The following is a 23,308-nucleotide window of genomic DNA, read 5'->3' on the forward strand; positions in this document are numbered from 1 at the left end:
TGTACACCGCCCCAACCCCTCCCTAAACAGAGGCAAGCCACCACCCGTGCCCAGGCTGAGAGGCTGGAGCAGAACTGTGCTACCTACGAGGATGACAGCCCCTTATGGCCAACTGGAAAAGAGGCCAGCCTCTAAGGCTCCTGCGAGAGAATTTTTCCTTTTGTTGTGATTATGTTCCAGTAAGTTTGCATTCCTTAGTATCTGGTTATTACCTTCTCTATTCCCCAAATATATGGATTTATAACCACTAACCTCTCAGTGGCTGCTTTTAAAGACATTGATTTAATTGGTATTTTTGAGCATTCCCTGTGTTCCAGGAACTTTTCTGAGTTCTGTCACAATCCTAACTCAATCCTTGGGAGGTAGTGCCTCCTTCTTATAATAGTGTTAGTCAATAGAGACCAAGAGATTAAAGCACAGCCAGGGAGAGGCAGACCTAGGACTAAAACCCTTCCAAGCCTCTCCAGGAAAGCTGCCCCTCACTAGCAGGTCTTCTCTGTCTATGACTAACCCTAGGCCACTTTTTGATTGGAGGAAGTGGGTAAGGCCACCCAGCACATTCTTTGGCAGCTTGAGGCCCTGCTGCAGTCCTGTAATGTTACTCTACACCCGTCTTCACTGGGAAGCTTCTTGAGCCATGCACAACGCATTAAGGAAAGTGAGCTTCCCCAGGAGTTCCCGTTAGCTCTGGTCTGTTTTTGTTTAGCTTCTTTATTTAGGGCAGGATTTCTCAATCTTGGCACTGTTGCCATTTGGGGCTAGTTAATTCCTTGTTGGGGGTCAGGGTAGAGAGACTGTTGTGTGGACTGTTGTATTGCTGTGTGACTATTACGATGTTTAGCAAGCAGCATCCCCGGTGTCTATTCACTGGATGTTCAGCCATCCCCGGTGTCTATTCACTGGATGTCCAGCAGGAACCTCCCACCCAGTTGTGGCAACCAAAATGTCTCCAGGCATTGCAAAATATTTCCTGGGGGCCAAAACTGTCGTGGGCTGAGCAGCACTGATTTAAGAGACAGCGAGAAGGGGTGTCACTTGCCTGTGGATTTCCATGATTTCCTCGGCAATCATCCGGCCTATTTTTCCTGCCCCAGCCCTGGTTCCCCCTGGAATCCCTGGAACGGTGGGATGAGTCCTCTTTGGGCCACCTACAACAAAGGAATCTGAAAGTAGGAAAGGGGAAAACCAAGGTAGAAATGCTACTAAGTGTTAGATTTAAAGCCAGTAGCTCCATGATCCACGTGAAGTCAACGTCAGGGTTGTGCCTTGCAGGTCATTAGAGCCACGGCTCGTCAGGAAAGGCATTCCAGCAGGGAAAGACTCAGAGGCCAGATGTTGACATGGAGCAGCTAATTCCCTTTATGTACTCAAAAAAGGGTGACTGGATACCACTATGTTGTAACCAGTTACAGAGAGGAGTCAGGATTCCTGCCCACAGGAGCTCAGTCTCATGGGGAGACAGGCAAGATGACAGGTGTCATAAGTATGACAGGTAAGCACGAGGCACCCTCATCCAGGGGAGGGGAAGCTTGTTTGGAAGAGGTTAACTCTGAGCGGAGTCTGACAGATGCGTGTAAATGAGCGTGGCAGAGAGGCTAGGAAAGCGTTCCAGGCACTGCAGCCGGCACGTGCAATAGCACTGAGACAGGCCAGGCCTTGGGAGACGGCTCCAAGGACGGCGTCATAAATGACAGGGGTGTGACGAGTGAGCCTGAAGCAGCAGGCCCAATCAGATCAGATCCTAATGAATTTGGACAGTGTCCACAAGGGACTGAGGTACCAGAGGAATGTACGCAGAGAAGGCTGTGAGTGCAATCTGGGTTGTTAGCCTGCTGCATGGACAGTGAGCTATAGTGGAGGATGGTGCAGAACGAGACCAGAGTTAGGGAGTTGTCTACTCTGATCCAGGAGGAGGAAGGTGAAGTAGTGACAGTGCTAACGGAGACGCATAAGAGAGACAGAAAGGACAGGAGCCAACCCATGGCCTAGTGGTTAAGGCAGCTGGATCCCACACAGCTGACAGCATGGTTTGAGTCCTGGACCTGACAGCTTGAGAAACGGCAGTTGTGTGTATATGTGTGCCCAAAATCCCGAGAGAAGGGAAGGACAGAGGAGAAGGGATTCCAGTGTGACCATTCCCCATGGGCTGTGCTTTCTCCTCTCCCTGCCTGTCTGTCTCTCTGGCAAGTGCACACGCTTGCTAATAAAAACAGTAAAGAAAAGGGACAGATGCCATGTTTAGATATCATGGGGGAGCGACCGGAGTCAAGGATTCTGGTTAAACAACCAGATGGAGGAGTGCAAAAATCAGTTCGGGATATTCTCAATTTCAGGTGCCTCTTGGGACTCCAGGTAGCTCCGTCTAGGAGGCAAGTGGAGAGACAGATCTGGAGCTCAGGAGAGGGACCGGCACTGGGGATGTGGATGTGGGAGTCACTGGTGGACAGGTGGGGGTGGAGGTAGTCTCAGGAAGGCTGAGTCCATGGAAGTGGGAGCCGAGGTCATGCCAGGGAGGGGACACACGCCCAGCATTGACAGACACCGTCCAACCACAGGAGCCAGTGACAGTAACCACATATCACAGCCACCGTGGAGCACAGGAGGAGGAGGGCATGAGGGGAGCAAGGAGTTCGTGACTTTAAGGGCTGTCAGGGTCCCAGCAGCCTCACGAAGGGCACAATGCATTCCCCATATTCCAGGCTCAACAGAGAAAGTGATAACATCCTTAATTCACAGGGAGAGCAGCACGGCATGCCCTGAGGCCTCCCTTGTGCCACACAACAGGATGGCAGGGGACCCTGCATACTTGGGGAGAGGGCATCTGGCCACAAGCGGCTCCTCACAGGCAAGCCCTGAGGCCTCGGCAGTACATAGTTACCTTCTCCAGAGGGCAGTATGCTGTCCATGCTGTGGGGGGACGCTGTGAGCTGCGGGAAGGTTGGGTCCCCGCCTTCCAGGACGTTGGCTCTGTGAACATCCCAGCAATAAGGAAACATGAGTCAGGCCCGCTCAGAACTGTGCACCTTTCACCTTGGCCAAGGTGTCCGGTGTCCACTCTGGACCTGGACAGGCCAGAAAATGAAGTGTCTGTCTGAGTGGCTGAGCACATCTCCCTGCTGTTTGATAACATGATGGACAGCATCTCAGCCTTGGCCTCACTACTGCCTGGGTCTTCCCAAGCTGTGGGGGACATGGTCCAGCAGAGGTGGTGGCTGCAGCAGCCATGGCCACTCCATGGCGCCTCCTCTCCTGCACACGTGCAGCATGTCCAGCCCCTCACTCAACTAACCAGAGGTGGGGGCTTGAACATCATGGGGAAGGAAGCAGGTTTGGGGAGCAGACCTGGCCAAAGAGGAAGCTCCTTCCCTCTCCACACTCACCTGGCAGGTGGGAGCCTTTGAGGTGGCATTCCAGCTGCCAGAGCTCGGCCACTAGCCTGGTAGGCGTGGGGACCTACCTACTCTCAGCCAAGGGCAGTATGAGCTCACGTCTGTGAGCCTCTCCTGGACTGTCAACCCCTCCCTCCACAGCAGCACAAGTGGATGCCCAGCTTGAGGGCCTGCAGACTTCAAAAACTGCCTGTTCTATCTGCAAAGAAATGTCACTGTTTTCTAGAGCAGTTCCACAAGCTGGGGCCTGCACAGGGTGAGTACTGAAGCTTGTCTTTTGTTAACAACCCTGTCACTAGAATCTGGCAACCCCAAGGCTTCATAAAAGATTATCAAGGTGGCACTAAAGGAGGCTACTGCTTGCACCAGCTTCCGCAAGTAAGGAGCCCTCGGCACCAGCTTCCGCAAGTAAGGAGCCCTCGGCACCAGCTTCCGCCAGTAAGGAGCCCTCGGCACCAGCTTCTGCAAGTAAGGAGCCCTCGGCATCTCCCTTTGAAGCAAGGGAGCTTCTGATACAGCAAAGACACTTACAAAACAACAGTGTTGGTAGAGACGATGTATTCTACTTCCTTGGTCCAGGGGTTCATGAAACTGAACCATCGACTCCGTAGTGTGATGAAGGAACCGTCTTTGATTTTAAACTTATAGCAATTAGTTGTAATCTTTTCTCTGGTCTGTAAAACTGAAAATGCAAAGAAACGCATTAACACTGTTGTTTCCTCAGACCAATCTATGAAACATTCGTGTGTTGAACCCGATACCAGGTACCACAAGGATCCCGTCCCCCACACATCACTCTTTCATAGTCCAGGGGTGCACAGTTGAGAGAGCAGGTTGTGTCCTGGGGTCTAACGCAGAGCCTTTCAATGTGTGTATCTCATAATTTTCCAGAGGCTATGAAAGGAAGGCCCCGGGGACAAGTGACTGTCCTACACATCTAACCAGGCTCAGCACTGAGGTGAACACCAGCGGTGAGAAGGCACTTTGCATTCCCAGCACAGAGCCGGGAGTGCGGCACTTCATCTCCTCTTTATGCCATCGGAACCAGCAGGAGCCATTCACCTCTTCCCGCCTCAGTCCTTCATTACAACCATAACAGGTCATTTTCACGTGCCAGGCAAGAACTAGAAGAGGAGACAGGCTACGACTCCTACCCTCAAGGAGAGGAGTGAAGGCCACAGCGAGATCAGAGCCTTCCAGGAAGGACACCAATGGCCAATAGGAGGGAGGGAAGAACCCAGCGTGGCTGAGGAGTGAGGGGCCTGGTGGGTCAGGGGCCAGTAGGATGGTCGGTGCAGCCGGGCACAGGTCTCGGCAGACAGGGACAGGGAGTGAGACTCGAGAGTGGTTTGGGGCCAGCAGGTGGAAGGGGTTGAATCACTGCAAAGGCATTTGTATTTTAGTCCAAAGGCGGGAGGTTTTTAAGCAGGGATGTACATGGCAAGGCTCAAACCGAGAATAAATGGGGAAAGGAAGGAAGGCAGACAGGAGAGAGAGAGCAGGCAGGCCCGTTAGGAGGCCACCACAGGGCTCCAGGTGGACACAAGGGTTGAACCAGAGTGGTGGGAAGGGACTCTGAGGACGTACATGTCTGAGGTGAATGAACAGGAGCAGGTGGAGACACGGTGAAGGAAGGGGCCAGTGCTGGGTTCTCTCCCAGGAGGCTGTGCATGTGAAGAAGGGATGTTCAGAAGGCAGTGCAGGCTGGCAAGGAGAAGAGAATCAGAACGGCCTGGGCCATACTCAGTCTCTAGACAGACAGAAGATGCTTCTAGAAACAGCCACGGCCTATGTATAGAAAATCGCTATGCAGTCAGGGGCAAGGATAAACACCATCTGGGGATACCAGTCTCCCCTCCTACGGATGTCTGACCGGAAGTGTCCTAGGCTGGCTGACTCCCACATGACTGGGGCCACTTCCTCTAGAAGGTCATGTGTCCGAGTCTGGAAGCAGGGGCCACTCGCAACTCAAGACCTTACGTACACAGCTTACCTTGCCTGTGACATTCTGCGAGATGTCCTATGTCGTCTTGGTGAAAATACTCGTAACATGACGTGCCTAGCAGTTCTTGTGGTAAATATGCTAAAATAGCTGTTGCCCTAAAAGACAGTGAAGGAGTTTTCAGAGGTAAGAAAGCAGGGCAGATGGTTACTGGCATCTTTGCAGTAAGTGAACCCTCCTACAGCCTTTGAGAACAAGGTCAAAGCGGAGGCGTGAAACCTGGGTGGGTTTGCAGAGAGCTTTACTACATGGACCTTGGTGTCTTTATTCTAGGCTTCTGAATTTAATCAAGGCTATAAAAATAGAGCAAAACGGAGCAAAGCAGCCTAACCAATGTCGAGAACAAAAACATCACATTTTAAGCCCTTTTAGAATGATAACTTTAATAACTGGATTAAAATGTGGGAGAAATCTAAATCCCACTGCAAAGCATCTCCTTTTTGCTGTCTGCTTTTTATCAAGATACCCAAACACCAGAAACTCATGAGCTGGGGCACTAAGGACTTTGAAAAGTGATTAATCTACTTTTCCAACATCTTGTGGTTGCCTCCAGTAGCCAGAAAAACGATTAGCCTGTGAGTATTCTTAAAGGAGGCAGCACACAGAAATAAATTTGGGGCATCTGGTTCTTAGCCAAGGTCTACTACTGATTAATTGAGTCCTGCAGGAAGCTAGTCACCAATTCTTTGTCCATGAAGTGAGAAGACCAGTGTTGCTCAGTAGAACTTTCTGAAGCAATGGGAATGGCCTACATGCCATTAGACAAACATAAGTCTTTAAACTTTTAAAAATTTCATTTGTTTTTAATTGTCAGAGGGCATGTGCACTCACCAGAGAAAGACAGAGAGCAAAGAGAACGCATACTCCCATGGGTAAGGCCTTCCCACAATCCTCTCTCCCCCATTTCTCCGTCTCATCAGGATGTGGGCACACACACATATACCTGATGTGTTTTTCAAGCCACCTGGGCTGGGATTCAAACTGTGGTCAGCCATGTGAATCCAGCTCTATTAGCCACTAGGCTAATGGGACCAAACCCACGTGTATCTTTTAAGTACTTAAAACATGTTTGGTGAGACTGAAGAACTGAATTTTTTATGTCAATATATTAAATTTCAATAGCTATATGAGGTTACCATGGATAGTGACGACTACACCTGACAGCCCAGTTCTACATCGTTTTGTCCAGAATTCCAGTCACAGTGAGGGTCCTGAAGCAGTCCATAGACTCAGGCAGCTTGCTGTCCCCACTATTTCTCTTTTCAGAACAAGTCACCACTTACCTGTCTCTAGCTAAATGCCAAGGAAGACACTATGAAGCTGTCATAATGAGGTTCGTTTTTCAGACAACCTGCATTGCTTGCCCTGCTCTCTTTATTATAAAAGCCAGCTGATGGCCTACTTGTCTCTGCTTTTCAGATCAGGGTCGACTACCCTCTGTTACCGCTGGTCAAGGGTAATATGCAGACTCTTACCTCTGGTCTACAAAAACAAACTTCCCATCTATTGCGTGCCGAGACACGTACTCCATAGATTTCACCCTGATCTCCCCATTCACTGGCTGTGGAACCACGTGAGAATGCAGTCGTCCAATTGCAACAAGGCAGCTGAGGTTACACCCCTCGTTGTCCGGTTCGTTGTCTTCATCCAGCCCCATCTTTGTGGGCGGCCAGCTCTTTAAATAGCCTGTGCTGTGGATTGTGCAGAAGCTTTTTCGATCTGCTAGAAAGCAAAGTCTGTGGTTAGTGCCAGTGCCGGGTTTGGGTCAGTTAGGCCTAGGCAGCCGGTGGTGGCATGGGACGTAAGAGTTAAAAAATAAGAACAAGGCCTTACTCTCCAGAGGTGAGCTTCTAGTAGAAGGGGCAGACGAGAAAAGACAAATGCCATCCAGTGTCACGTGTGCTTTGAAAAGCCACTTATGTGCCAAGGAAGGAATGTCTAACTATCTGGGGAGAGGAAGGCTTCCCAGAAAACCCAGCGTAGGAGGTAGATCGCGAAGGCTGCAGCGGGGGCGGGTGGTGGTGCCTGCCGTGCTGTGTTGCTGACCCACGTGGAAGGCACAGAGGTGTAGGGTGGCAGGGTGGGGGAGTCAGGGTTTGCAAGCGGAGATTTCCCTGAGGATGCAGTGCACACACATGCCCTAATCCAGGGCTGGTTGAAGCTGGGGGTGGATTGTGGCATCAGGCCTCTGGTGGGGCTGTCGTCTGTCTCTATCTGTCCCATTCATGAAATAGATACATACATTTTGATAGAAAAAAAAGGAGGAGAAGAATGAGCAATGGCCAAGGGGCTGGAATGTGTACAGGTTGGGAATGTGCATGGGCACAGGGGCATGTCCTACGGAGACACGAAGAGCTCTGTGTGTTTGAAGCAAAAGATAGCTGCTGGGGGCAGAAGATAAGGGCCTTGGATTATTTGCTTACAAACATGTCAGTCTTTTTTTTTTTTGATAGGAAACGGAGAGTTTCCAAAGGTAGGTAAGTGGTAGAAACAGCAAAATCCAATTGTGCTGTGGATGCTCCAAGAGCAGAGTGAGGAGTGAGCTGGAAGAGTAGAAACCAGACCGAGGAAAGTTCTGAGGCAGTGGCAATAATTTTGCAAGTGAGGGCAAGGACCGAATTATGGTGGTGCGGCCACAATGAGAGGCAGGGGAAGGGCACAGGAGACATTTCTGAGGCAGAACTCTTGGGGTAAATATCAGGCTTAAGGGAAAGAAAAATTCTGATAATCCCACCTTGCCTGGACTGGATGGTGGCTGCTGTCATTCACTAGCTTAGGGAAGAGAAAATACAAAGAGGGAGATTTCAATCTGGGACACAGTAAGTGTGGAGCACCTGTGGACTTGAACGACAGTTATGGAGTCATTTGGCAAGCACAGGGTCTGCTGCTGGAAGACACAGCAGGCATGCCCTCACGGAGTGAACAGTCTAGTGGAGGAGATGGACTTTAAACACAGTCACACAAATAACTGTGACTCAACTGTAAGAAAACACCAGAAAGGAACCTGCAGGGCGCTACCAGAAGACACAGGCAGCCCGAGGCGGGAGTAAGCCTGGTGTGGGGAATGAGTGGGCAGGGGAAGAATTTCCAGTGACTGCTGTGCACAGCCCTTGGTGAGAAAGGCCTACGGCATCAAACGGAAGTGTGTGGGTCAGGTGAACTGGGTACAGACTTGGAGTGAGGGGGCTGCATGGCCAGGATGAGTATTGCCTACTTTTCTTCAAGAGCAAAGGGACACCTTGAAAGGTTCTAAACAGGGGACTGACTAAATGATTTGCTTTTTTTGAAAGACAGAGAGACAGAAGGAAAGTGAGGACAATCCCCCTGGAGGTGTGTATGGGGAGGAGAGATGGCCATACCGCAATCCCTACTCCTCTATTCTCTTCCTGGGACATGTGCCTGGAATGATTTTCTTCTTATTATTTTTTCTTTTTTAAGAGAAAGTTTTGCTATAGAGTGTGTGTGTGCTCACCTGGGAGACAGAGACAGAAAGCAAGAAATCACCCGCCTAGGGGGGATGGCCACGCCACAATCCCTTCTCCTTCATTCTCCTCTCGGGATCTTGGGCACACACAGGCATGAGTTTCAAGCCACTGGGTCTGGGACTCGAACCACAGTCGACTACATGGGAGTCCAGCCATATAACCATTATGCCATCTGCTGGCTCCACCCAGAGTGATTTTTCAAGCTGCCAAGTCCAGGACTTAAACCATGGTCAGCCATGTGGGAGTCCATAGCCTTCACCACCACACCACCCACTGGCCCCTAAATGATTTGCTTGAAAAGCTTGTTCTGGCCATGGTATGGGGGTGGAAAGCATGCTGCAGGGCCTGCTAGACCAGGCTGGTGCAGCAGCTGAGGGGGCCTGGGGCTGAGTGAGTGTGGACGTGTGGAGATAGAGAAACGCATCTCAGGTCACGTCTGCAGATGGGATTCACTGTGGCAGGACTTAGCAGCAGTCAGATGGAGGGATGAGATGGGGTGAGGCTGCTCCCAGGCTTCTAGCATGAGCAGTTGGCTGGACGGTAGCACCTTTACACTGAAGGAGAGGCTCGGGTGATACTTTGACATGTGACACATTTGAGATGCCCTTGAGATATCCAAGCAGGTAGATTTAGTAGGCAGTTAATTTCTGAATATGGAGTTCAAAAGAAAGTCTGGGCAGGAAATTCACATTGGAATTTATTGGCACATAAATGGCATTTAAGCTAACCCACAGACTGAGTGTAGACAGAAGAGAAACCCTGAGATAGAGAAGGAGCCAGAAGGAGGGACCAGGAAGAAAGCCTGGTGTGGCAGATGATGGGGGAGATTAGAAGAATATCATTTCATGGAATCCTAGGGAAGAAAATACTTCAAGAAGGAAGGAAAATGGAGCATGTCTATTGCATTTAGCAACATGCAAGTCACTGGTGATCTCAGCGAGAGTAATTTTGGTGGACTGGTGGGTGGTCAGGAGGCAAGCAGGGGACTGTGGCTGGGGCTATTCTTTTCCAACCACAGTAAAACAAAAAGACTAAACAGAGGAGAGGCCTCTTCACAGATCTCTTTCACATCCGGGCTTCCTGGCTCTCTCCACCCTCCTAAACTGTCTACACTGCAGGGGATCGCTGCAGTCCTGAGACCTGGTGCCTTGGCAGCCGAGTGTCACAGACCTAATGCCCTACAGAAAGCAAGCCTCACCTGCCATGGGCTTTTTTCTTAGTTTGCTAGAGGACACATGCATTTACCAGAGAGAGACAGAAAAAGGGAAAGTGAGAAAGCACCCCTATGAGGGGTGGGTATGCCACAGTCCCTTCTCCATTTCTCCTGTCGGGATCTTGGGTATGCTGCACACACACCCAGCGTGTGTCACAAGCCACCAGGTCTGGGTCTCAAACTGTGCACTCAGCCATGTAGGATCTAGCCACCTTAACCACCATGACACCAGCTAGCTCTGCCACAGGATTTTAAAGAACTGTTAAACTGTTACCTTTTTTCTTTGAGCAGGTGGAGGGGAAGTCCTTGTCTTCAACCTTTACCGAAGGCCTGTTACACTTCATCCTACAGAAGAAAGAACGCCGTGCTCCAGAACATAATCGAGATGGCCCAGGGGTTATATCTGTTTTAACTGGAAGTCCAGCTGCAAATTAATACACAAAATGTGATAAACTGAGAGTAGTGCTGTTTGTCAGGAGGGGGAGTGTGACCTTGAGCAAAACCTTTTCTTTCCTGCCTCACTGTTTCATAACCATGACATGAGAAACATTTTTCCCTGTTTTGTTTTGTTTTTTAAACTTTTGTAATTGCTAGAAGGCATGTGTGGTCACCAAGACAAAGGAGGAGAAAGCATGCCCTAGTGGTGTGTGGTTATGTTGCAATCCCTTCTCCATTTCTCCATCCTGTTGAGATTGGGGCACACTCGCCTACACACACACACCACGTGTGCTTCCCAAGCTGCCAGTGCTGGGATTCAGCCATGTGGGATCCGACTTCCTTAACCACTAAGCTCGGGGACTGGCCCTCTCCACAGCTTAGGTCTCAAAAGATGCCATACGGACAGTACGCCGTCGGTCTGGAAGTATTTATAGGTCAGTGGAATGTGCCACTGGACAGGTGTGTTAGGTGCTGCTGGGGGTGAAAGGGAATACAGCAGGTGTGCCTGCCTGTCAGAGCTTATGGCTGTGAAAGGGGCCTGGAAGTGCCCTGAGAAGAGATGAGAGCAACACGGGGTGACGTGGGCATTGGTGCCAAACGAGTGGCAAGGACAGCCTGTGCTTCCCACAGGAGGAAGTGAGCTGACACTGGAGAGGTGGGCGAGACTGGTATACTCGGGTGCAAGACAGGAAGTAGGGCAGCCTGGAGTTCTGCAGCTGGCTGGAGGACAGGACTCCCGGGGTGCCTCGTTAACACAGATTCTAGATCGTACCATCCAACGCCAGAGCCACAGCTGTGTGCAGCCACTGAGCACCTGAAAGGTGACTTTTTAGAACTGACGTGTGCTGTGAGTGTGAAATACAAGATGTCAAAGACTTAGTCCATACAGAAAAGAGAATGCCAAAATAGTTTTAAATAGTTTCAACATTTTAAAATAGTTTTAAATGTTGAAATAAGGTTTTGGATTTGCTGGGTCAGATAAAGTATATTGTTAAAATTAATTTTATATCTCTTTTTACTTTTCTTAGTGTGGCTACCATGGCTCAAGTCTGTGGTGTTTGAGTTGTGCTACCGTGGGACTGAGCTGGTCCAGACCAAACCAGTTCCAGTCTTAGGAGGTGCTTCGACCATGTGGAATGACTCCCTGGGTGAGTCCATGCACACGCCCCCTTACCAAATGGTGGCTACAAGCCCATGCAGAGCAGGCAGCTACAAGTCACACTGGAGGAGAGTACCCAGGCCGGCCATGGCGAGAGCCATCTGCTGAGGAGTGGCTGCACACAGGATGCTCTGCGTCTCCTCCCCTCCAACCTGCCTCTCACAGGTCACCTCTGCGATCTACCCAGGAACTAATCTGGGCCTGCCCTTCTTGGCTCCGAGTCCCTGTTCCCTCATAGACCAAAAGGTCTAGCTATCACCCTCCTTGCATGCTCTGCTTCAACAGCACCAAGCAGGCCCATGGTCACACCCCTGCACCTGTCCACAATCATTTCCTCTGCTCTCCCCTCCTTTTGTCACCTGGTAAACATTAATTCATCTTTTCAAACCCACCTCGGTTGTCACCTACTCGGTGATGTCTGTCCTCACGCCCACATGAGAATTAATCATCCTGCTCACTCTCTGCGCCCGGCACTATTTCCATGGCTGCACCTGTTGTTGTGCAGGGTGCAGTCTGTCTCCCTGTCTGCATGGCAGGAGCCTCAAAGGCAAGGACCACACACCATTCACAGTTTCTCCTTGGGCCACTAAAATGTTCCCAGCCAGACTCAAAAGGGCAACAGGTACCAGGGAATGCATTTTACTTTTAGATGAAGAGTCTTACTGAAAAAAGATGTTTTGAAAGAGATTACCCGCCAGGGACTAACAGAGAGAGCCTTGAAGCAGGAAACTATTGGGTCGTCAGGAAACTCAGGACACATTTTTGCATAGAAAAACACGTCATGACTTTCCTGATAACCTAACAGGCCATGAGGGCACTGGGCCAAGGTGCATACAGCACCAATACTGTACTTCCCATGTGCCATGTATATTAACATATTGAGTCCTCACAAAACCCCATACAAGATGAGGAAATGGAGACACAGAGAGGTTAAGTCACTTGCTCAAGGTCACACAGCTAGTGAGTGTGGAGGCAGGATGTGTATTTCAGCGCCTAGGACTCTGCCTTGGGTAGGACACAGCGCCTAGGACTCTGCCTTGGGTGTGGGAAGCGCCTAGGACTCTGCCTTGGGTAGGACACAGGAGTAATGGAGAAGAGAGCAGTGGGCCTCACAGCGGAGGCCCAGGAGTGGGTGTGGGAGCGGGAGCTGAGGGCCAACGTGAACAGCAGTTTTGTTGCTGCAAGGCGGAAGCCAGGAGAGGAAGCCAACATGAGGAACCATTTGGGTCAAAAAAACATGTTTATATTTGAAGTTTCTTATTTTTATATTATGAGGCTACATGTGTGCAACTCAGATAAACAGGGGTGATTCGCTCTAGGAGAACAAGCCCCACTCAGCCCTTTGAACTCAGAAGCATGGGAATTTCTACAATCTGGGGAAAAAAATGACTAAAAAGCAGAAAAAAAAATCAAGTGAAAGAAGCTCTGCCTTGCTTCTGATAAATTTGGATACGGAAATTTTTCTTCTTTATGTACAACTAAACAACCTACCAGAATAAATATAATTCCATCTAGCCAAGGTAGGGCCTGTAACTCAGAAACGGGGCAGAGCAGTGGGAACAGAGAGCACATTGCCCGCAGTCTGCTCTCTCGCCCATCACTCTGGGCACTGCCTGTGAGCTGGCTGAGCTGCGGGGGGGATCCCGAGCCTTCTCCTGTACTCACTTTTTGCATCTATAAGCCGTTCCCGGGGTGCAGTGTCGGAGGAAGAGAGTTGCTCCTTGACTTTGGCGATATCTTTAGGATGCAGGTAGTCAAACAAACTCTGACCAATCAGATCATTCTGTGGGGAGGAAATGTTGAAGAGGACGAATCAAATACACGTGGAATATAAACCGCACAACAAGTGTTCACGGTCTGTATGTCTTGGCCTTGGTTTTGTATTTCTAAGGATGAGCATCTCGGACATTTCATATGTAAACCTGTGCATGTATTCAAATTCAAATACTTTACTTATAATATAGACCCCATTAAAGAGGCATCAGGAGGTCTGCTCTGATCACGTGAGGGGAAAGAAGGTTCAACTATACAAGCAGTCCATGCGAAGCAAGACTCCTTCAGCTGTACGTGGTCTCTCTTGTTTATTTCTGATACCGACAGATTCCCTCACGAGATCTCAAGGACTATAGGGACTGGGTTCTGACTGCAGCTTTGCCTAAGCAAGTCATGTCATATCGCATGCTTCAGCCACCTCATCTGTTGACAGAGATCATAAAAACTCCCTGCAAAACTCTGCTCTGAGACTGAAATGAAGAAAGCACTTTGGAAAAATTAAATTGATGTTAATTCTAGTGTGTAAAAATATCATTTTGATTCTTCAATTCTGCCTACCAAGCCTCCATGCAATCCCAGTGTGTGAATGAGGAAACAAATGAATAAATCAAAACTATGGAGATATAACAGAAGAAGAGTTTGGTTCTTACTTGATTTTATAAACAATAATTAAAGGTATAGGTTATCATAATAAATTTTTAGAAGAAACTGAGGTTCAATAGCCCTAATACAAGGGGACTTCAAAATGTTCATGGGAAAATGGAATGAAAGTATTAGTTTATTTTGGTGCAAAAAATGTTTAAATCTGTGCATTTCTTCACAATATTCATTTCCGTGAACTTTCTGAAGTCCCTCAAAAGTGGCACGTCATTGCAAACATGGTATGGGGGGGTTCCTAAGTTTCTTACTCTCTGCCTGCCTTTCTTCCTCATCAGCCTCTTCCCCTCTACCTCCTGCTCTTCCCCCCCCCCCCCGGATGTTTATTTGGCAGCCATAAGAAGGCTGTAACATAAAGCTGTTGATCAGATCAGGGTCAGTCCTTCCAGGGGAGAAATAGGGAACATATTAAGAGATTTTTCTGTTTGAATTCATTTCTCCATTAAAAAAGTAATAGAGAAATTTTTCTGGAAGAAGGATTTCACATGTGACTTGCACACTATAATTACTCTAAAAAATGGGCGAAAATTTCTGACGGCTGTGCGGCTGCCCACCACAGATAGGAGTATGAATTGTACCTGGCTGTAGTTGAGGATCTTGAAGACAGACTCTGAGACAAAGAGTATCTTCCCTCGGTCACATCCTACGACAAACAAAAATCCATCTGCTGCCTAATCAGGAGAAATGGATAATCAATGTATCACGCTGCAGGAAACACGATTTGTAATCACTCTGCTAGCAAATCAAGGATGTGCTTTCTAAGTATCCAAATCACAGGAACGCTCACGGACAGCCTCACTAGTATCTGGAGAATAGGATGCTTAAATACTTTAGGAAAATAACATTCTCTCCAAGGCAGGCGTGTGTATGTGTGTGCATGTGTGTGTGTGTGTGTGTGTGTGTGTGCGTGTTACATATACACATACATCACTTAACAATTATGGAGAAAAACCCAATGAAAGCAAATTCTATTTCAAAGCAGAACTCAGCTTAACAATTTTTTTTTAATTGTATAATGAAGTCTTGAAAACAGAGAAATCATGTTTCATTGCCCTCATGGTAACAACTCAGCTCTACGGAGAATCACAGAGTTGGAGACTGTCAGGACTCTCAAGCCCCTTCTCCGCTATCTCGCCACCATCTGCCCTCCACATGAACCCCTCCACTTCTCCACTTGCAGCAGCTCTATAGAATAACCGCTCTCAACTTTTGAGGTGGTGTTTCTATTTGCATTTTTATGCTGTTGGCCTGGTATGGAGCTGGGTCACTGGGGGTGCTCTAAACCACTCTCCACATTCGCCCCGCTGTGAGTCTAATGTGCCCAGCACTGAAAGCTGGGGCTCTCAAGTGTTCCCTCAGTCTGAGGCTCAGCTATTGGTATTCTAAGTGAGACAAGGAAACCAAAGCAAAATTGTCCCTTAGGTTCTTCTTACCCCTTCTTCAGTTTAAATACAGGGAAAAATCTAACGTGCTAATAGAGACAGGCAGAGAGACAGGGCATTTGGTGGGTGGACAGACTGGCTCGGGTAAATACCGGAGCTGTGGTGTCCGAGGCTCTTTGGTCTACGGGTGCATGAATCCCACCCACAACTTTGCAGATGGTCACTCAGCTCCCTGCTCTGTGCACAGTGCTCTCAGGACTTAGCTGCCCTGGTTCTCATGCGCAGTGGGTCCATTTCTTTCTTTACTCACTAGTCCTCAGTCTGCTCTCTGAGGAGATCTAGAGAAATGAAGTTCTCTTTTCTGCAAAAGAGCCTTTGGGATGTAGTTTAATTCAGAGAACTAGGAAATGAATTCCTGTGCCAGAAATGAAAGGATGGTACATGCACTTGTGCTGGGGTAGAGACGAGCGGCAGGGGACGGAACCACTGTTTCTGTGGGGACCTGGCAGGCTACCCAGCCAGAAGGAAGCTGGGAGGGTCCTTTTCTAAGTTAGGTCCCTAAGCTGGCCCAGGGGCCAGGGATGACAGTGAGGGGGAAGTAGCTTTCCAAGCACCATCTGCTGGAAGCCTCATTCTGTCAAAAAATGGGGTATTAATAACTTCATTTGCCTTGCAGACAGTCATACCTCACAAGAGCAGCATCTGAGCCTTTCATTGATGTGGTGTGGCACGGAAGGTGCTGGGAAGAAGGTGACGGTGACACCCTGGAGGGAATGCTGGGTCGGGGAGGGCTGGGCCTGAACCAACAACGCAAACAACGTGGATTCAACACACCCCGGAGAACACGAGTAGGTCCCAAAGGCCAATGAATGTAGTCCATGGTGGGGTAGAGGGGGGCAAGCCTTCCAAGCCACTGCAGCTGGCAAATAAACCACCAGAGGAAGAAGCTGAGCCTGAGTGGACAACGGCAGAGCGGAGGCCATGAGAGCCCTGGGTGCCCCACCAGGACACCCAGGGCAGCTTTGCTCTTGCAGAAACGGTGACGGTTAACAAACGGCACCGAAGGCCTGCATGGTCTGCCTAGTTTTCGAAACGTGGGGAAGTAGAACAGCTAGACGCTGTAAACGGGTCAGAGGAACTGGCCCCGATACACAGTTTATTAGAGATATTTGGGGATCCAAAGATGGTGTAGTGGTTTTGTCGCTGGACTCCTACATGGCCAACCATTGTTGGAGTCCTGGGCTCGACGGCTTGAAACTCATGTCGGGCGCAGGTGTGTGCATGCCAAAATGCTGAGAGGAGAATGGAGAAGGGATTGTGGTGTGGCTTGCTTTCTGACTCTGTCTCTCTGGCAAGCCCACACATCCTATAGCAAAAATCTCTCTTAAAAAAATAAAATAAAATTACTAGTATGATAACAGGACCAGCTAGTAGTTTTGGGGGCCCAGTACAAGATGAAAAGGCAGGGCCCTCTGATCAAAACAGAAGATTCTGAGGATACCGACAGCTGCGTGTTGAACCAAGCACGGAGACCTCTGTGTCTGCATGGGCTGCATGCCCGTGCCGCTAACCTGAAGCAGCTCCAGAGATGCTGCAGGCAGAATTTATATTTCAGCTTCAGCGAGTCCCCTCTGAGGGGTGGGTGTCTGAATAACTGTTCAAAGGAACACCGCTCAGTTACCGAGAGGCCCGGGCCCCACCTTAAGATGAGCTAGATAGTTCCTGGAACAGTGTGGCGCCTCCCTAAATATTCAGAACTACGTACTGAATGTGTGGATAAAGGAGAACGAAAGGTAGAGAGGCATGCCTAGCGGAGCTGTAAGTCACACACGATCCAAAGGGCTACTGATGACAAGGACCTTGGAATCATCTAACACATTTGACAGAGAAGAGAAGTCCAACCTTAAGTTCAAAACTACAAACTGTACTTAAAGCAAACACAAAAAAACCCTGACCTAACAATATTCATGTATGAAAGAACCGGAGGGCAGCACCAGACAGCCTCTGTGGCACCACCAGGATGGTTTGTTTCCATGGTGAGGGAGAAACCAGCCCACCTGGCCCAGGCAGAGCACACTGCAGCGGAAGCACCATGGAAGGTCATGGGAGGTAGACGCAGCAGGTGGACGGGGCTCTGAACACAGGATTCCCAGCTCCGTTCCAACCCCCTTCCCTCTGCCTTGTCTCCACTATGGAGACTGGAAACCCTGAATCCTTGTTTGTAAATCCTGCTCTGCAGCTAAAGGTGACCAGGGACACAGCTCTGGATAAGCTAAAGTTCACCTCTGGGCTTCCACAAAGGCGTATCCTGCCCTGATCAAAAGGCCAGCCAGCCTGTAGCCTCCCCTACCCACTTCTTCCAGTGGTCTGGCTATGTGGGCCTGGCACACCCATCTAGCTACACCAAGGGAACAAGAGAGTGTGCTAGCCTCGCACAACTGTGAGAAGGCACAAAGGCCTGGTTCTTGCTGATCTCAGTGAACCCCCACAGCCACCCCACACAACCCACGCTGGGCCAGTTATACCAAAGGAAAAAAAAAAATATCCTATCTATCATCAGGTTTTCTGTTCACTGCAGCTGAAGATTTTCCAGTTTGATGCAGCATGTCAGGAAGAGATGGAGGGAGAACACGGGAACGAACTGATGGGCAGACTCACAGCCTGACACCAGGACATCTTAAAGATGGGTATTAACAAGGAAGACATCCCGGGGAGTCAGCTCCTCTCCAAGGACACTGCCAACTTCTACTCAAGGACAAGTGCATTCTACAGAAGGCCTGCCAGAGAAGGCCAGCCTGGCTGTGTGGGAGGCAGGGCAGGGACAGTTCCTTTCATAAGGTTTTTCTGCTTACACTTTGCAAGAGAACATGTTTCTTTCTCTCTCTCCCTTCCTTTCTTCTTTCTTTCTTTTAATTTTACCAGAGGGTGCATGTGTTCATCAGAGACAGACAGAGGAGAGGAGAGAGCACTCCCTAAGGAGGGGCAGTTGTTCTGCAAACCTTCCTCCTCCATTTCTCTGACTTGTCAGGGCTTGGGGCACCCCCGCACATGCGCCTGGTGTGCTTTTCAAACTGCTGCGGCTGGGATTCAAACCACACAATTAGCCATGTGGGATCTAGCCCCCTCAACCACCAGCACGTGGAGCCAGCCCAAGAGGACGTGATTCTGAATCCAGTTTTTCTCTTCATTTTCCAAGCCAATCTCACTCTGCCTAGTAGCACACCTTAAAATCCTGTGCAGAGTCTTTATAAAGTCTTCCTGCAGAAATGTGATTCTTAATACCGTCTTATTCATAACAAAACCCTGCCTCTTCTGGTTTAAAACCATGTAGCAGAGACCTTCCGTTTTTGCCTAAGCAAGATTGGTAGAGGAGGAGAAAGGGTCTGTGGAAGGAATACAAATCTTGTGTAAACAGTGACTAGAGGTGGAGAGCCGAGAGGAAATGGGCCTAAAGAAGTCCAGTGTTGAGACTGAGACGTCAAATTCCCACATGTTGCTACTTACTCTAAGATTTATTTTTTTTTAAGTGTGTTAAAAAAAAAATCCGTAATTGCAACATACCCTGAGAATGAGGTGTTTCAGTTCATCATCCGACAGAAAAGTTGGTTTGTAGTTCGCTTCCGTGTATGGATTGGTGGCACCTTAGGGGGAAAATGAGAGGGTTGATACACTTCACACTCTGATAAGGTCTTGTTCGAATTCACTGCCTTTAACCTTCTGGATGTGGCCTGGTCCCTGCTATCTAGAATTTCACTTTCCTCTGCTTTTCCCTTAACTGAGACAGGGCTAGATCTGGCTTTGGGTAGAATCCTGAACCAAAGAGAATTCAACAGAAAAGAGAACACTGTTGCCCACAGGAGACTGAGCACACTGACTTTTTCTCATTAAAGGGAAAAACTGAAGAGATAATAGAAGCAAGTTAAAACTCTGCTTTTAAGAGAGAAGAAAGCTCTAGAAGCAACCTGTTAGCGCCCCTGGGAAGGTTCCTGCCTCCTGAGATTTATATGAAATGGGTTCTAGCAGTCTCTCCAATTACCACTCGAAAGGTTCTTGGGAATCCATCCAGTCTGCCAGGCCCTGAGTAAATGCCCTGGAGAAGGCATTCAGTCCAAGTTCCTCTTCATCAGGGGGTCAGTTAACCTAGCCCCGCAACCCGGAGAAATGCATTCCATCGGTACATGCAGCTCTAGCGTTCAGGGCTGAAAGCGGACAAGACTTCTGTTTAAAAGGCTGTCAATCTGGCATTTTCCAGCAGAACAAAAGCTTAACAGAGAAAATGCCGGCAGTCAATGACTTGGAGTCTGCAGGAGAGTGAGCAGAACCATGAAGAATCAAATAAAAAGTCGATGGTGATTCCAGGTGCCGAGAGGAGGAGACAAACGGGCACGTGTTGTGGATCCACAGCCCTGGCTTCTTATTACAGCTTGAGATTTGCCACCCCCCGCCTCGAGTTAATGGAAGTTCATGTACAACAATTTAGCTCACATCATTTCATTCATATGAATTTTTAATGCCATTCTCCAAGCCCAGGATTGACATGTGTATATCTGAATAATCATCGCAGGTCAGACAAAACCAGCTACTTCTCATTTCTGGTGACTTTGTGCCAACAGAAAGATGCCATTCTTTCACCACACAGGTTAGAGATCTGACGGAGCACCCACTTTCCAGTTGCCTCCCAAAACCCCAGGCGAGCTATGGAAAATTCCAGGAACCACATTCACTAAAAGGCCTGATATATTTCAGATTTCTCCTGTGGTTTGGATAAGTCACTTCCCCTTTTCTGCCTCTGTGTTCTCACCCTTCCCACCCTCAGAAAAGAAGGAAAACACTGCCTCCCTCACAAAGAGTTGATCTGGCTCAGGAAAATTCCAGGAAGATGAAAATATCACCAGTGCTCATTCCTGACGATAAAACGCAGCAAGAACCATCACCCAGTGACTCACTCCTCAAAGACACCATGCTGGATTTTTCTCTGAAAAACCCAAACTGACTTTTCCGTGGCACTGTGTGCACCTCCATTTCTGATTTTTATCACTGTCAGGGCAGGGTCCAGGTGCGCGCATATGCGAGATGGAGCACTGAAGGTGTCCTCTCGGACCTGCATGTGGCCCGGTGGCGTGCTCACACAGAGACGTGCAAGGCACACAGCTTTTAGGCTCTGGAGATGTATGTCTGCAAAACTGCAGCTCAATACCCAGACCAGCCCATGACCACTTCTCCAGGCATCATGTCTGTGCTGAGGAGTGCGGGCTTGTGACTCCAGGCTGCATATTTGCAAGTAATTCACATTTGTTTGGGGACTTGGGAACATTCTAGGCAGTGTGAGGACATTTGCAGACAAAGATGTAAGGACAAAAGAGCTCAGGGTCTCACCTCTTAACGTTTTCATGTGCTGAACGGCCATCCTTAGCACAGTGAGTTTATCTAATTTCCTGGACATCGCGTTACATGTTGGCACCAAAGAAGCCAATTCATCAATAAAACTGTTCATCTTATCCCGACGCCTCTTTTCAATCTGACTGTGAGCTTCCCTGAACAACAATATGAAAAATGATTTCCTATAAGATGTAACCAACCATCAGTGATGACAGAAAACAAACAGAGTTGTAACTGCAGTATTCATCTGACAAGGCAAATTCAGAGCTGACAGAATGTTTCAAATCAGACCTTTCTATGAAAGTCACCCAAAAATATGGTATTATTGCCGGGTCGGCATTAGTTTTCTTTCTTTCTTTCTTTTTTTTTTTTTTTTTTTTTTTAGTGTTTGCCTTATCGTTAGAATTGAGAAAAGAAATTAAAAATGTGTTTTTCAGAAAAAATGACTTTCCACTTCTTTCCCTCTCAGCCCCTGTAGAATAGGATTTTGAGATGGACGTGGAAGAATAAAGGGAGAGGTGGAGGTTTCATAGAGCAAAGCCACCAAGAGAGCCACGGAGGGCTGTGGTCCATGCTGGGCCTCCAGAGGGCCATGAGGACACCTCCACGTGGCCAAGGAGGATGTCACTCTTTTCTACCCAGGGGTTCACTGATGGAGGCATCCTGAAACTATGGCTGCCATCCTTGGTCCATCCAGGACCCCACCTCAACATAGCAGATGCTGCATCTGCCCCCAGGAGCCTCCTCTGAAAAATGTCACACTCTTCCTTCCCAGGAGTGGCTGCCTGTAGAGGCAGGATGACACTTCCCTGGCACACTCTATGGCTGACTGGTTTGCACCTACTGCTGCGACTGTCCTCTATCACCCAAGAGTGGAAACATTGCCATGGAGCCTTGGGACCTCCTGCAAAGGTCAGTCTGCAAAGGGGAAGCGAGCATCTCAAGCCAGCCAGTTTCTTCAGTCCCTGGTTCTGTGTCATGACACAGCCTCACATGGTCCTGGTAGTAATGGCAGGAGAGTCCAAAACCCAAGAGTTGGCAAGTGTGGCTAGAGACAGGAGGGACCGACCTAGAGAAGCTATTCTAAGGAGCACAGTGAGCCTCACGCCTGGCCTTCGACTGCAATTTGCATTGTGATAAAGGTCCCTTTCAGAAGCAAGGCACAGCCCAGACATGAGAGCATAGAGCCATGTCTCCTCTGGAGGGCCCAAGAGTCAGGAAGGAGTAATCTGAAGACGAGGAGGATAACTTTAGCTGTGATTGATTTTCTGCTACTTCCAAAGTCCTCTTTAGGTTAAATGTGCTTAGACAGCAAAGACTGAAGGCCAGTGTAGCCTGGACAGAGCTGCGGAGGGCCACATTAAGCCCAGGCCCACTAGGCCCTCCCCATTCCCTGAGGTTGGGACAGCGTCTGACAGGACATTAACCAGACAGCAACCAAACACTCAGCTGCCCTCTAATTAGAGCAACCGGAAATAGGACCGTCTAGAGACAGAAGGAGGGGCCAAGCTTACCTTGCATTTTTGATCCTTCCTTGGTGCTCCGTATATTCTAACCTGGAGAAGAAAACGCAAATGATAAAAACATACTACATGTCTGTTTTCTTCCTGCCTGGTCCCTGTCCCTTTTCCACAGACACATACGGGCTCTTGATTATCAGTCACACGGGGGAGCTGGGGGTTGGAGGGAGACAGTTGTGCCCATGGGCTCACAGCCTCCTTGCTTATTTCCAATGGGAACAAGTAAAAGAATGCATAACTGTGCAAGGGAAATGGCTAGGATGGTGCTGGAGTTCAAATGACAGGTGCATGGTACCTTCCGTGAGGGTCATCTCTGTCTGTGTCCATGTTTTCTCTGAAAAACAAGAGAGAACGTGACTGCGTGTCAATAAAGAGACACCGAACAGCTTCTCATTACCACACAGAGGGTCTCATTTATCCAGAACCAGCTGGGAAGCTCAAACAGGCAGAGTATGGATTAATGATGTATTATAGTAAAATAAAATAAATAAGGTTTACTTGAGCCTTCTATAAAACCTGGACTGACTTTCCAGATATCCAAGAAAAGTTTTCTATATGTATCTATAGGTATATATATTCTCAACGGAGTTCACAGGTAAACGTATTTTACCATATTTTGACTGACAATTGGGACATCTAGGATTCGTGAAGACACTCAGTTAACCAGAGTACAGGGATCTATAACACGCCTTTCAACCATTATTCTGGATAAATGAGCTTACGTCATTTGCAAACTACGCCAGGCATCTGAGCTACAGATGTGTGTATCTCTCTGGTGGGAAGGAGGGCGAAGTAATAAGGGCAGGGCTAAAGCACCAACAAGAATGTACCAAGCAGAGCCCCGGGCAGCTTTTCAGGGCTCTGCTACCAACTGTTCTGTTCCTCAGCTAGGTGCAAACTCCTGAGCCTGC

At 48.7% G+C, this 23,308-nt stretch overlaps 1 protein-coding gene across 20 annotated transcripts in view; it reads right to left on the reverse strand.

The window, feature by feature from the left end:
• Window positions 1–23,308, reverse strand: part of BMAL1 (basic helix-loop-helix ARNT like 1) — an 81,343-nt gene that overhangs the window by 9,189 nt on the left and 48,846 nt on the right. For 9 of the 20 annotated variants that reach the window (XM_027768707.1, XM_027768720.1, XM_014584766.2 and 6 more), the window contains 12 exons: window positions 22,693–22,731; window positions 22,392–22,433; window positions 20,875–21,032; window positions 19,060–19,139; window positions 14,695–14,787; window positions 13,352–13,469; window positions 10,364–10,513; window positions 6,867–7,113; window positions 5,383–5,489; window positions 3,921–4,071; window positions 2,879–2,967; window positions 1,040–1,163 (listed from right to left, as the gene is read on the reverse strand). In XM_027768707.1, the coding sequence (XP_027624508.1) occupies window positions 1,040–1,163; window positions 2,879–2,967; window positions 3,921–4,071; window positions 5,383–5,489; window positions 6,867–7,113; window positions 10,364–10,513; window positions 13,352–13,469; window positions 14,695–14,787; window positions 19,060–19,139; window positions 20,875–21,032; window positions 22,392–22,433; window positions 22,693–22,731 (1,398 nt within the window). Of the gene's footprint in view, window positions 1–1,039; window positions 1,164–2,878; window positions 2,968–3,920; window positions 4,072–5,382; window positions 5,490–6,866; window positions 7,114–10,363; window positions 10,514–13,351; window positions 13,470–14,694; window positions 14,788–19,059; window positions 19,140–20,874; window positions 21,033–22,391; window positions 22,434–22,636; window positions 22,732–23,308 lie in introns of those variants that run through there. The other 11 variants (XM_027768711.1, XM_014584768.2, XM_014584763.2 and 8 more) reach the window with 5 other exon arrangements.

Source organism: Tupaia chinensis, unplaced genomic scaffold (genome assembly GCF_000334495.1).
Source record: "Tupaia chinensis unplaced genomic scaffold, TupChi_1.0 Scaffold000077_1, whole genome shotgun sequence".
Taxonomy (NCBI): Eukaryota; Metazoa; Chordata; class Mammalia; order Scandentia; family Tupaiidae; genus Tupaia; species Tupaia belangeri.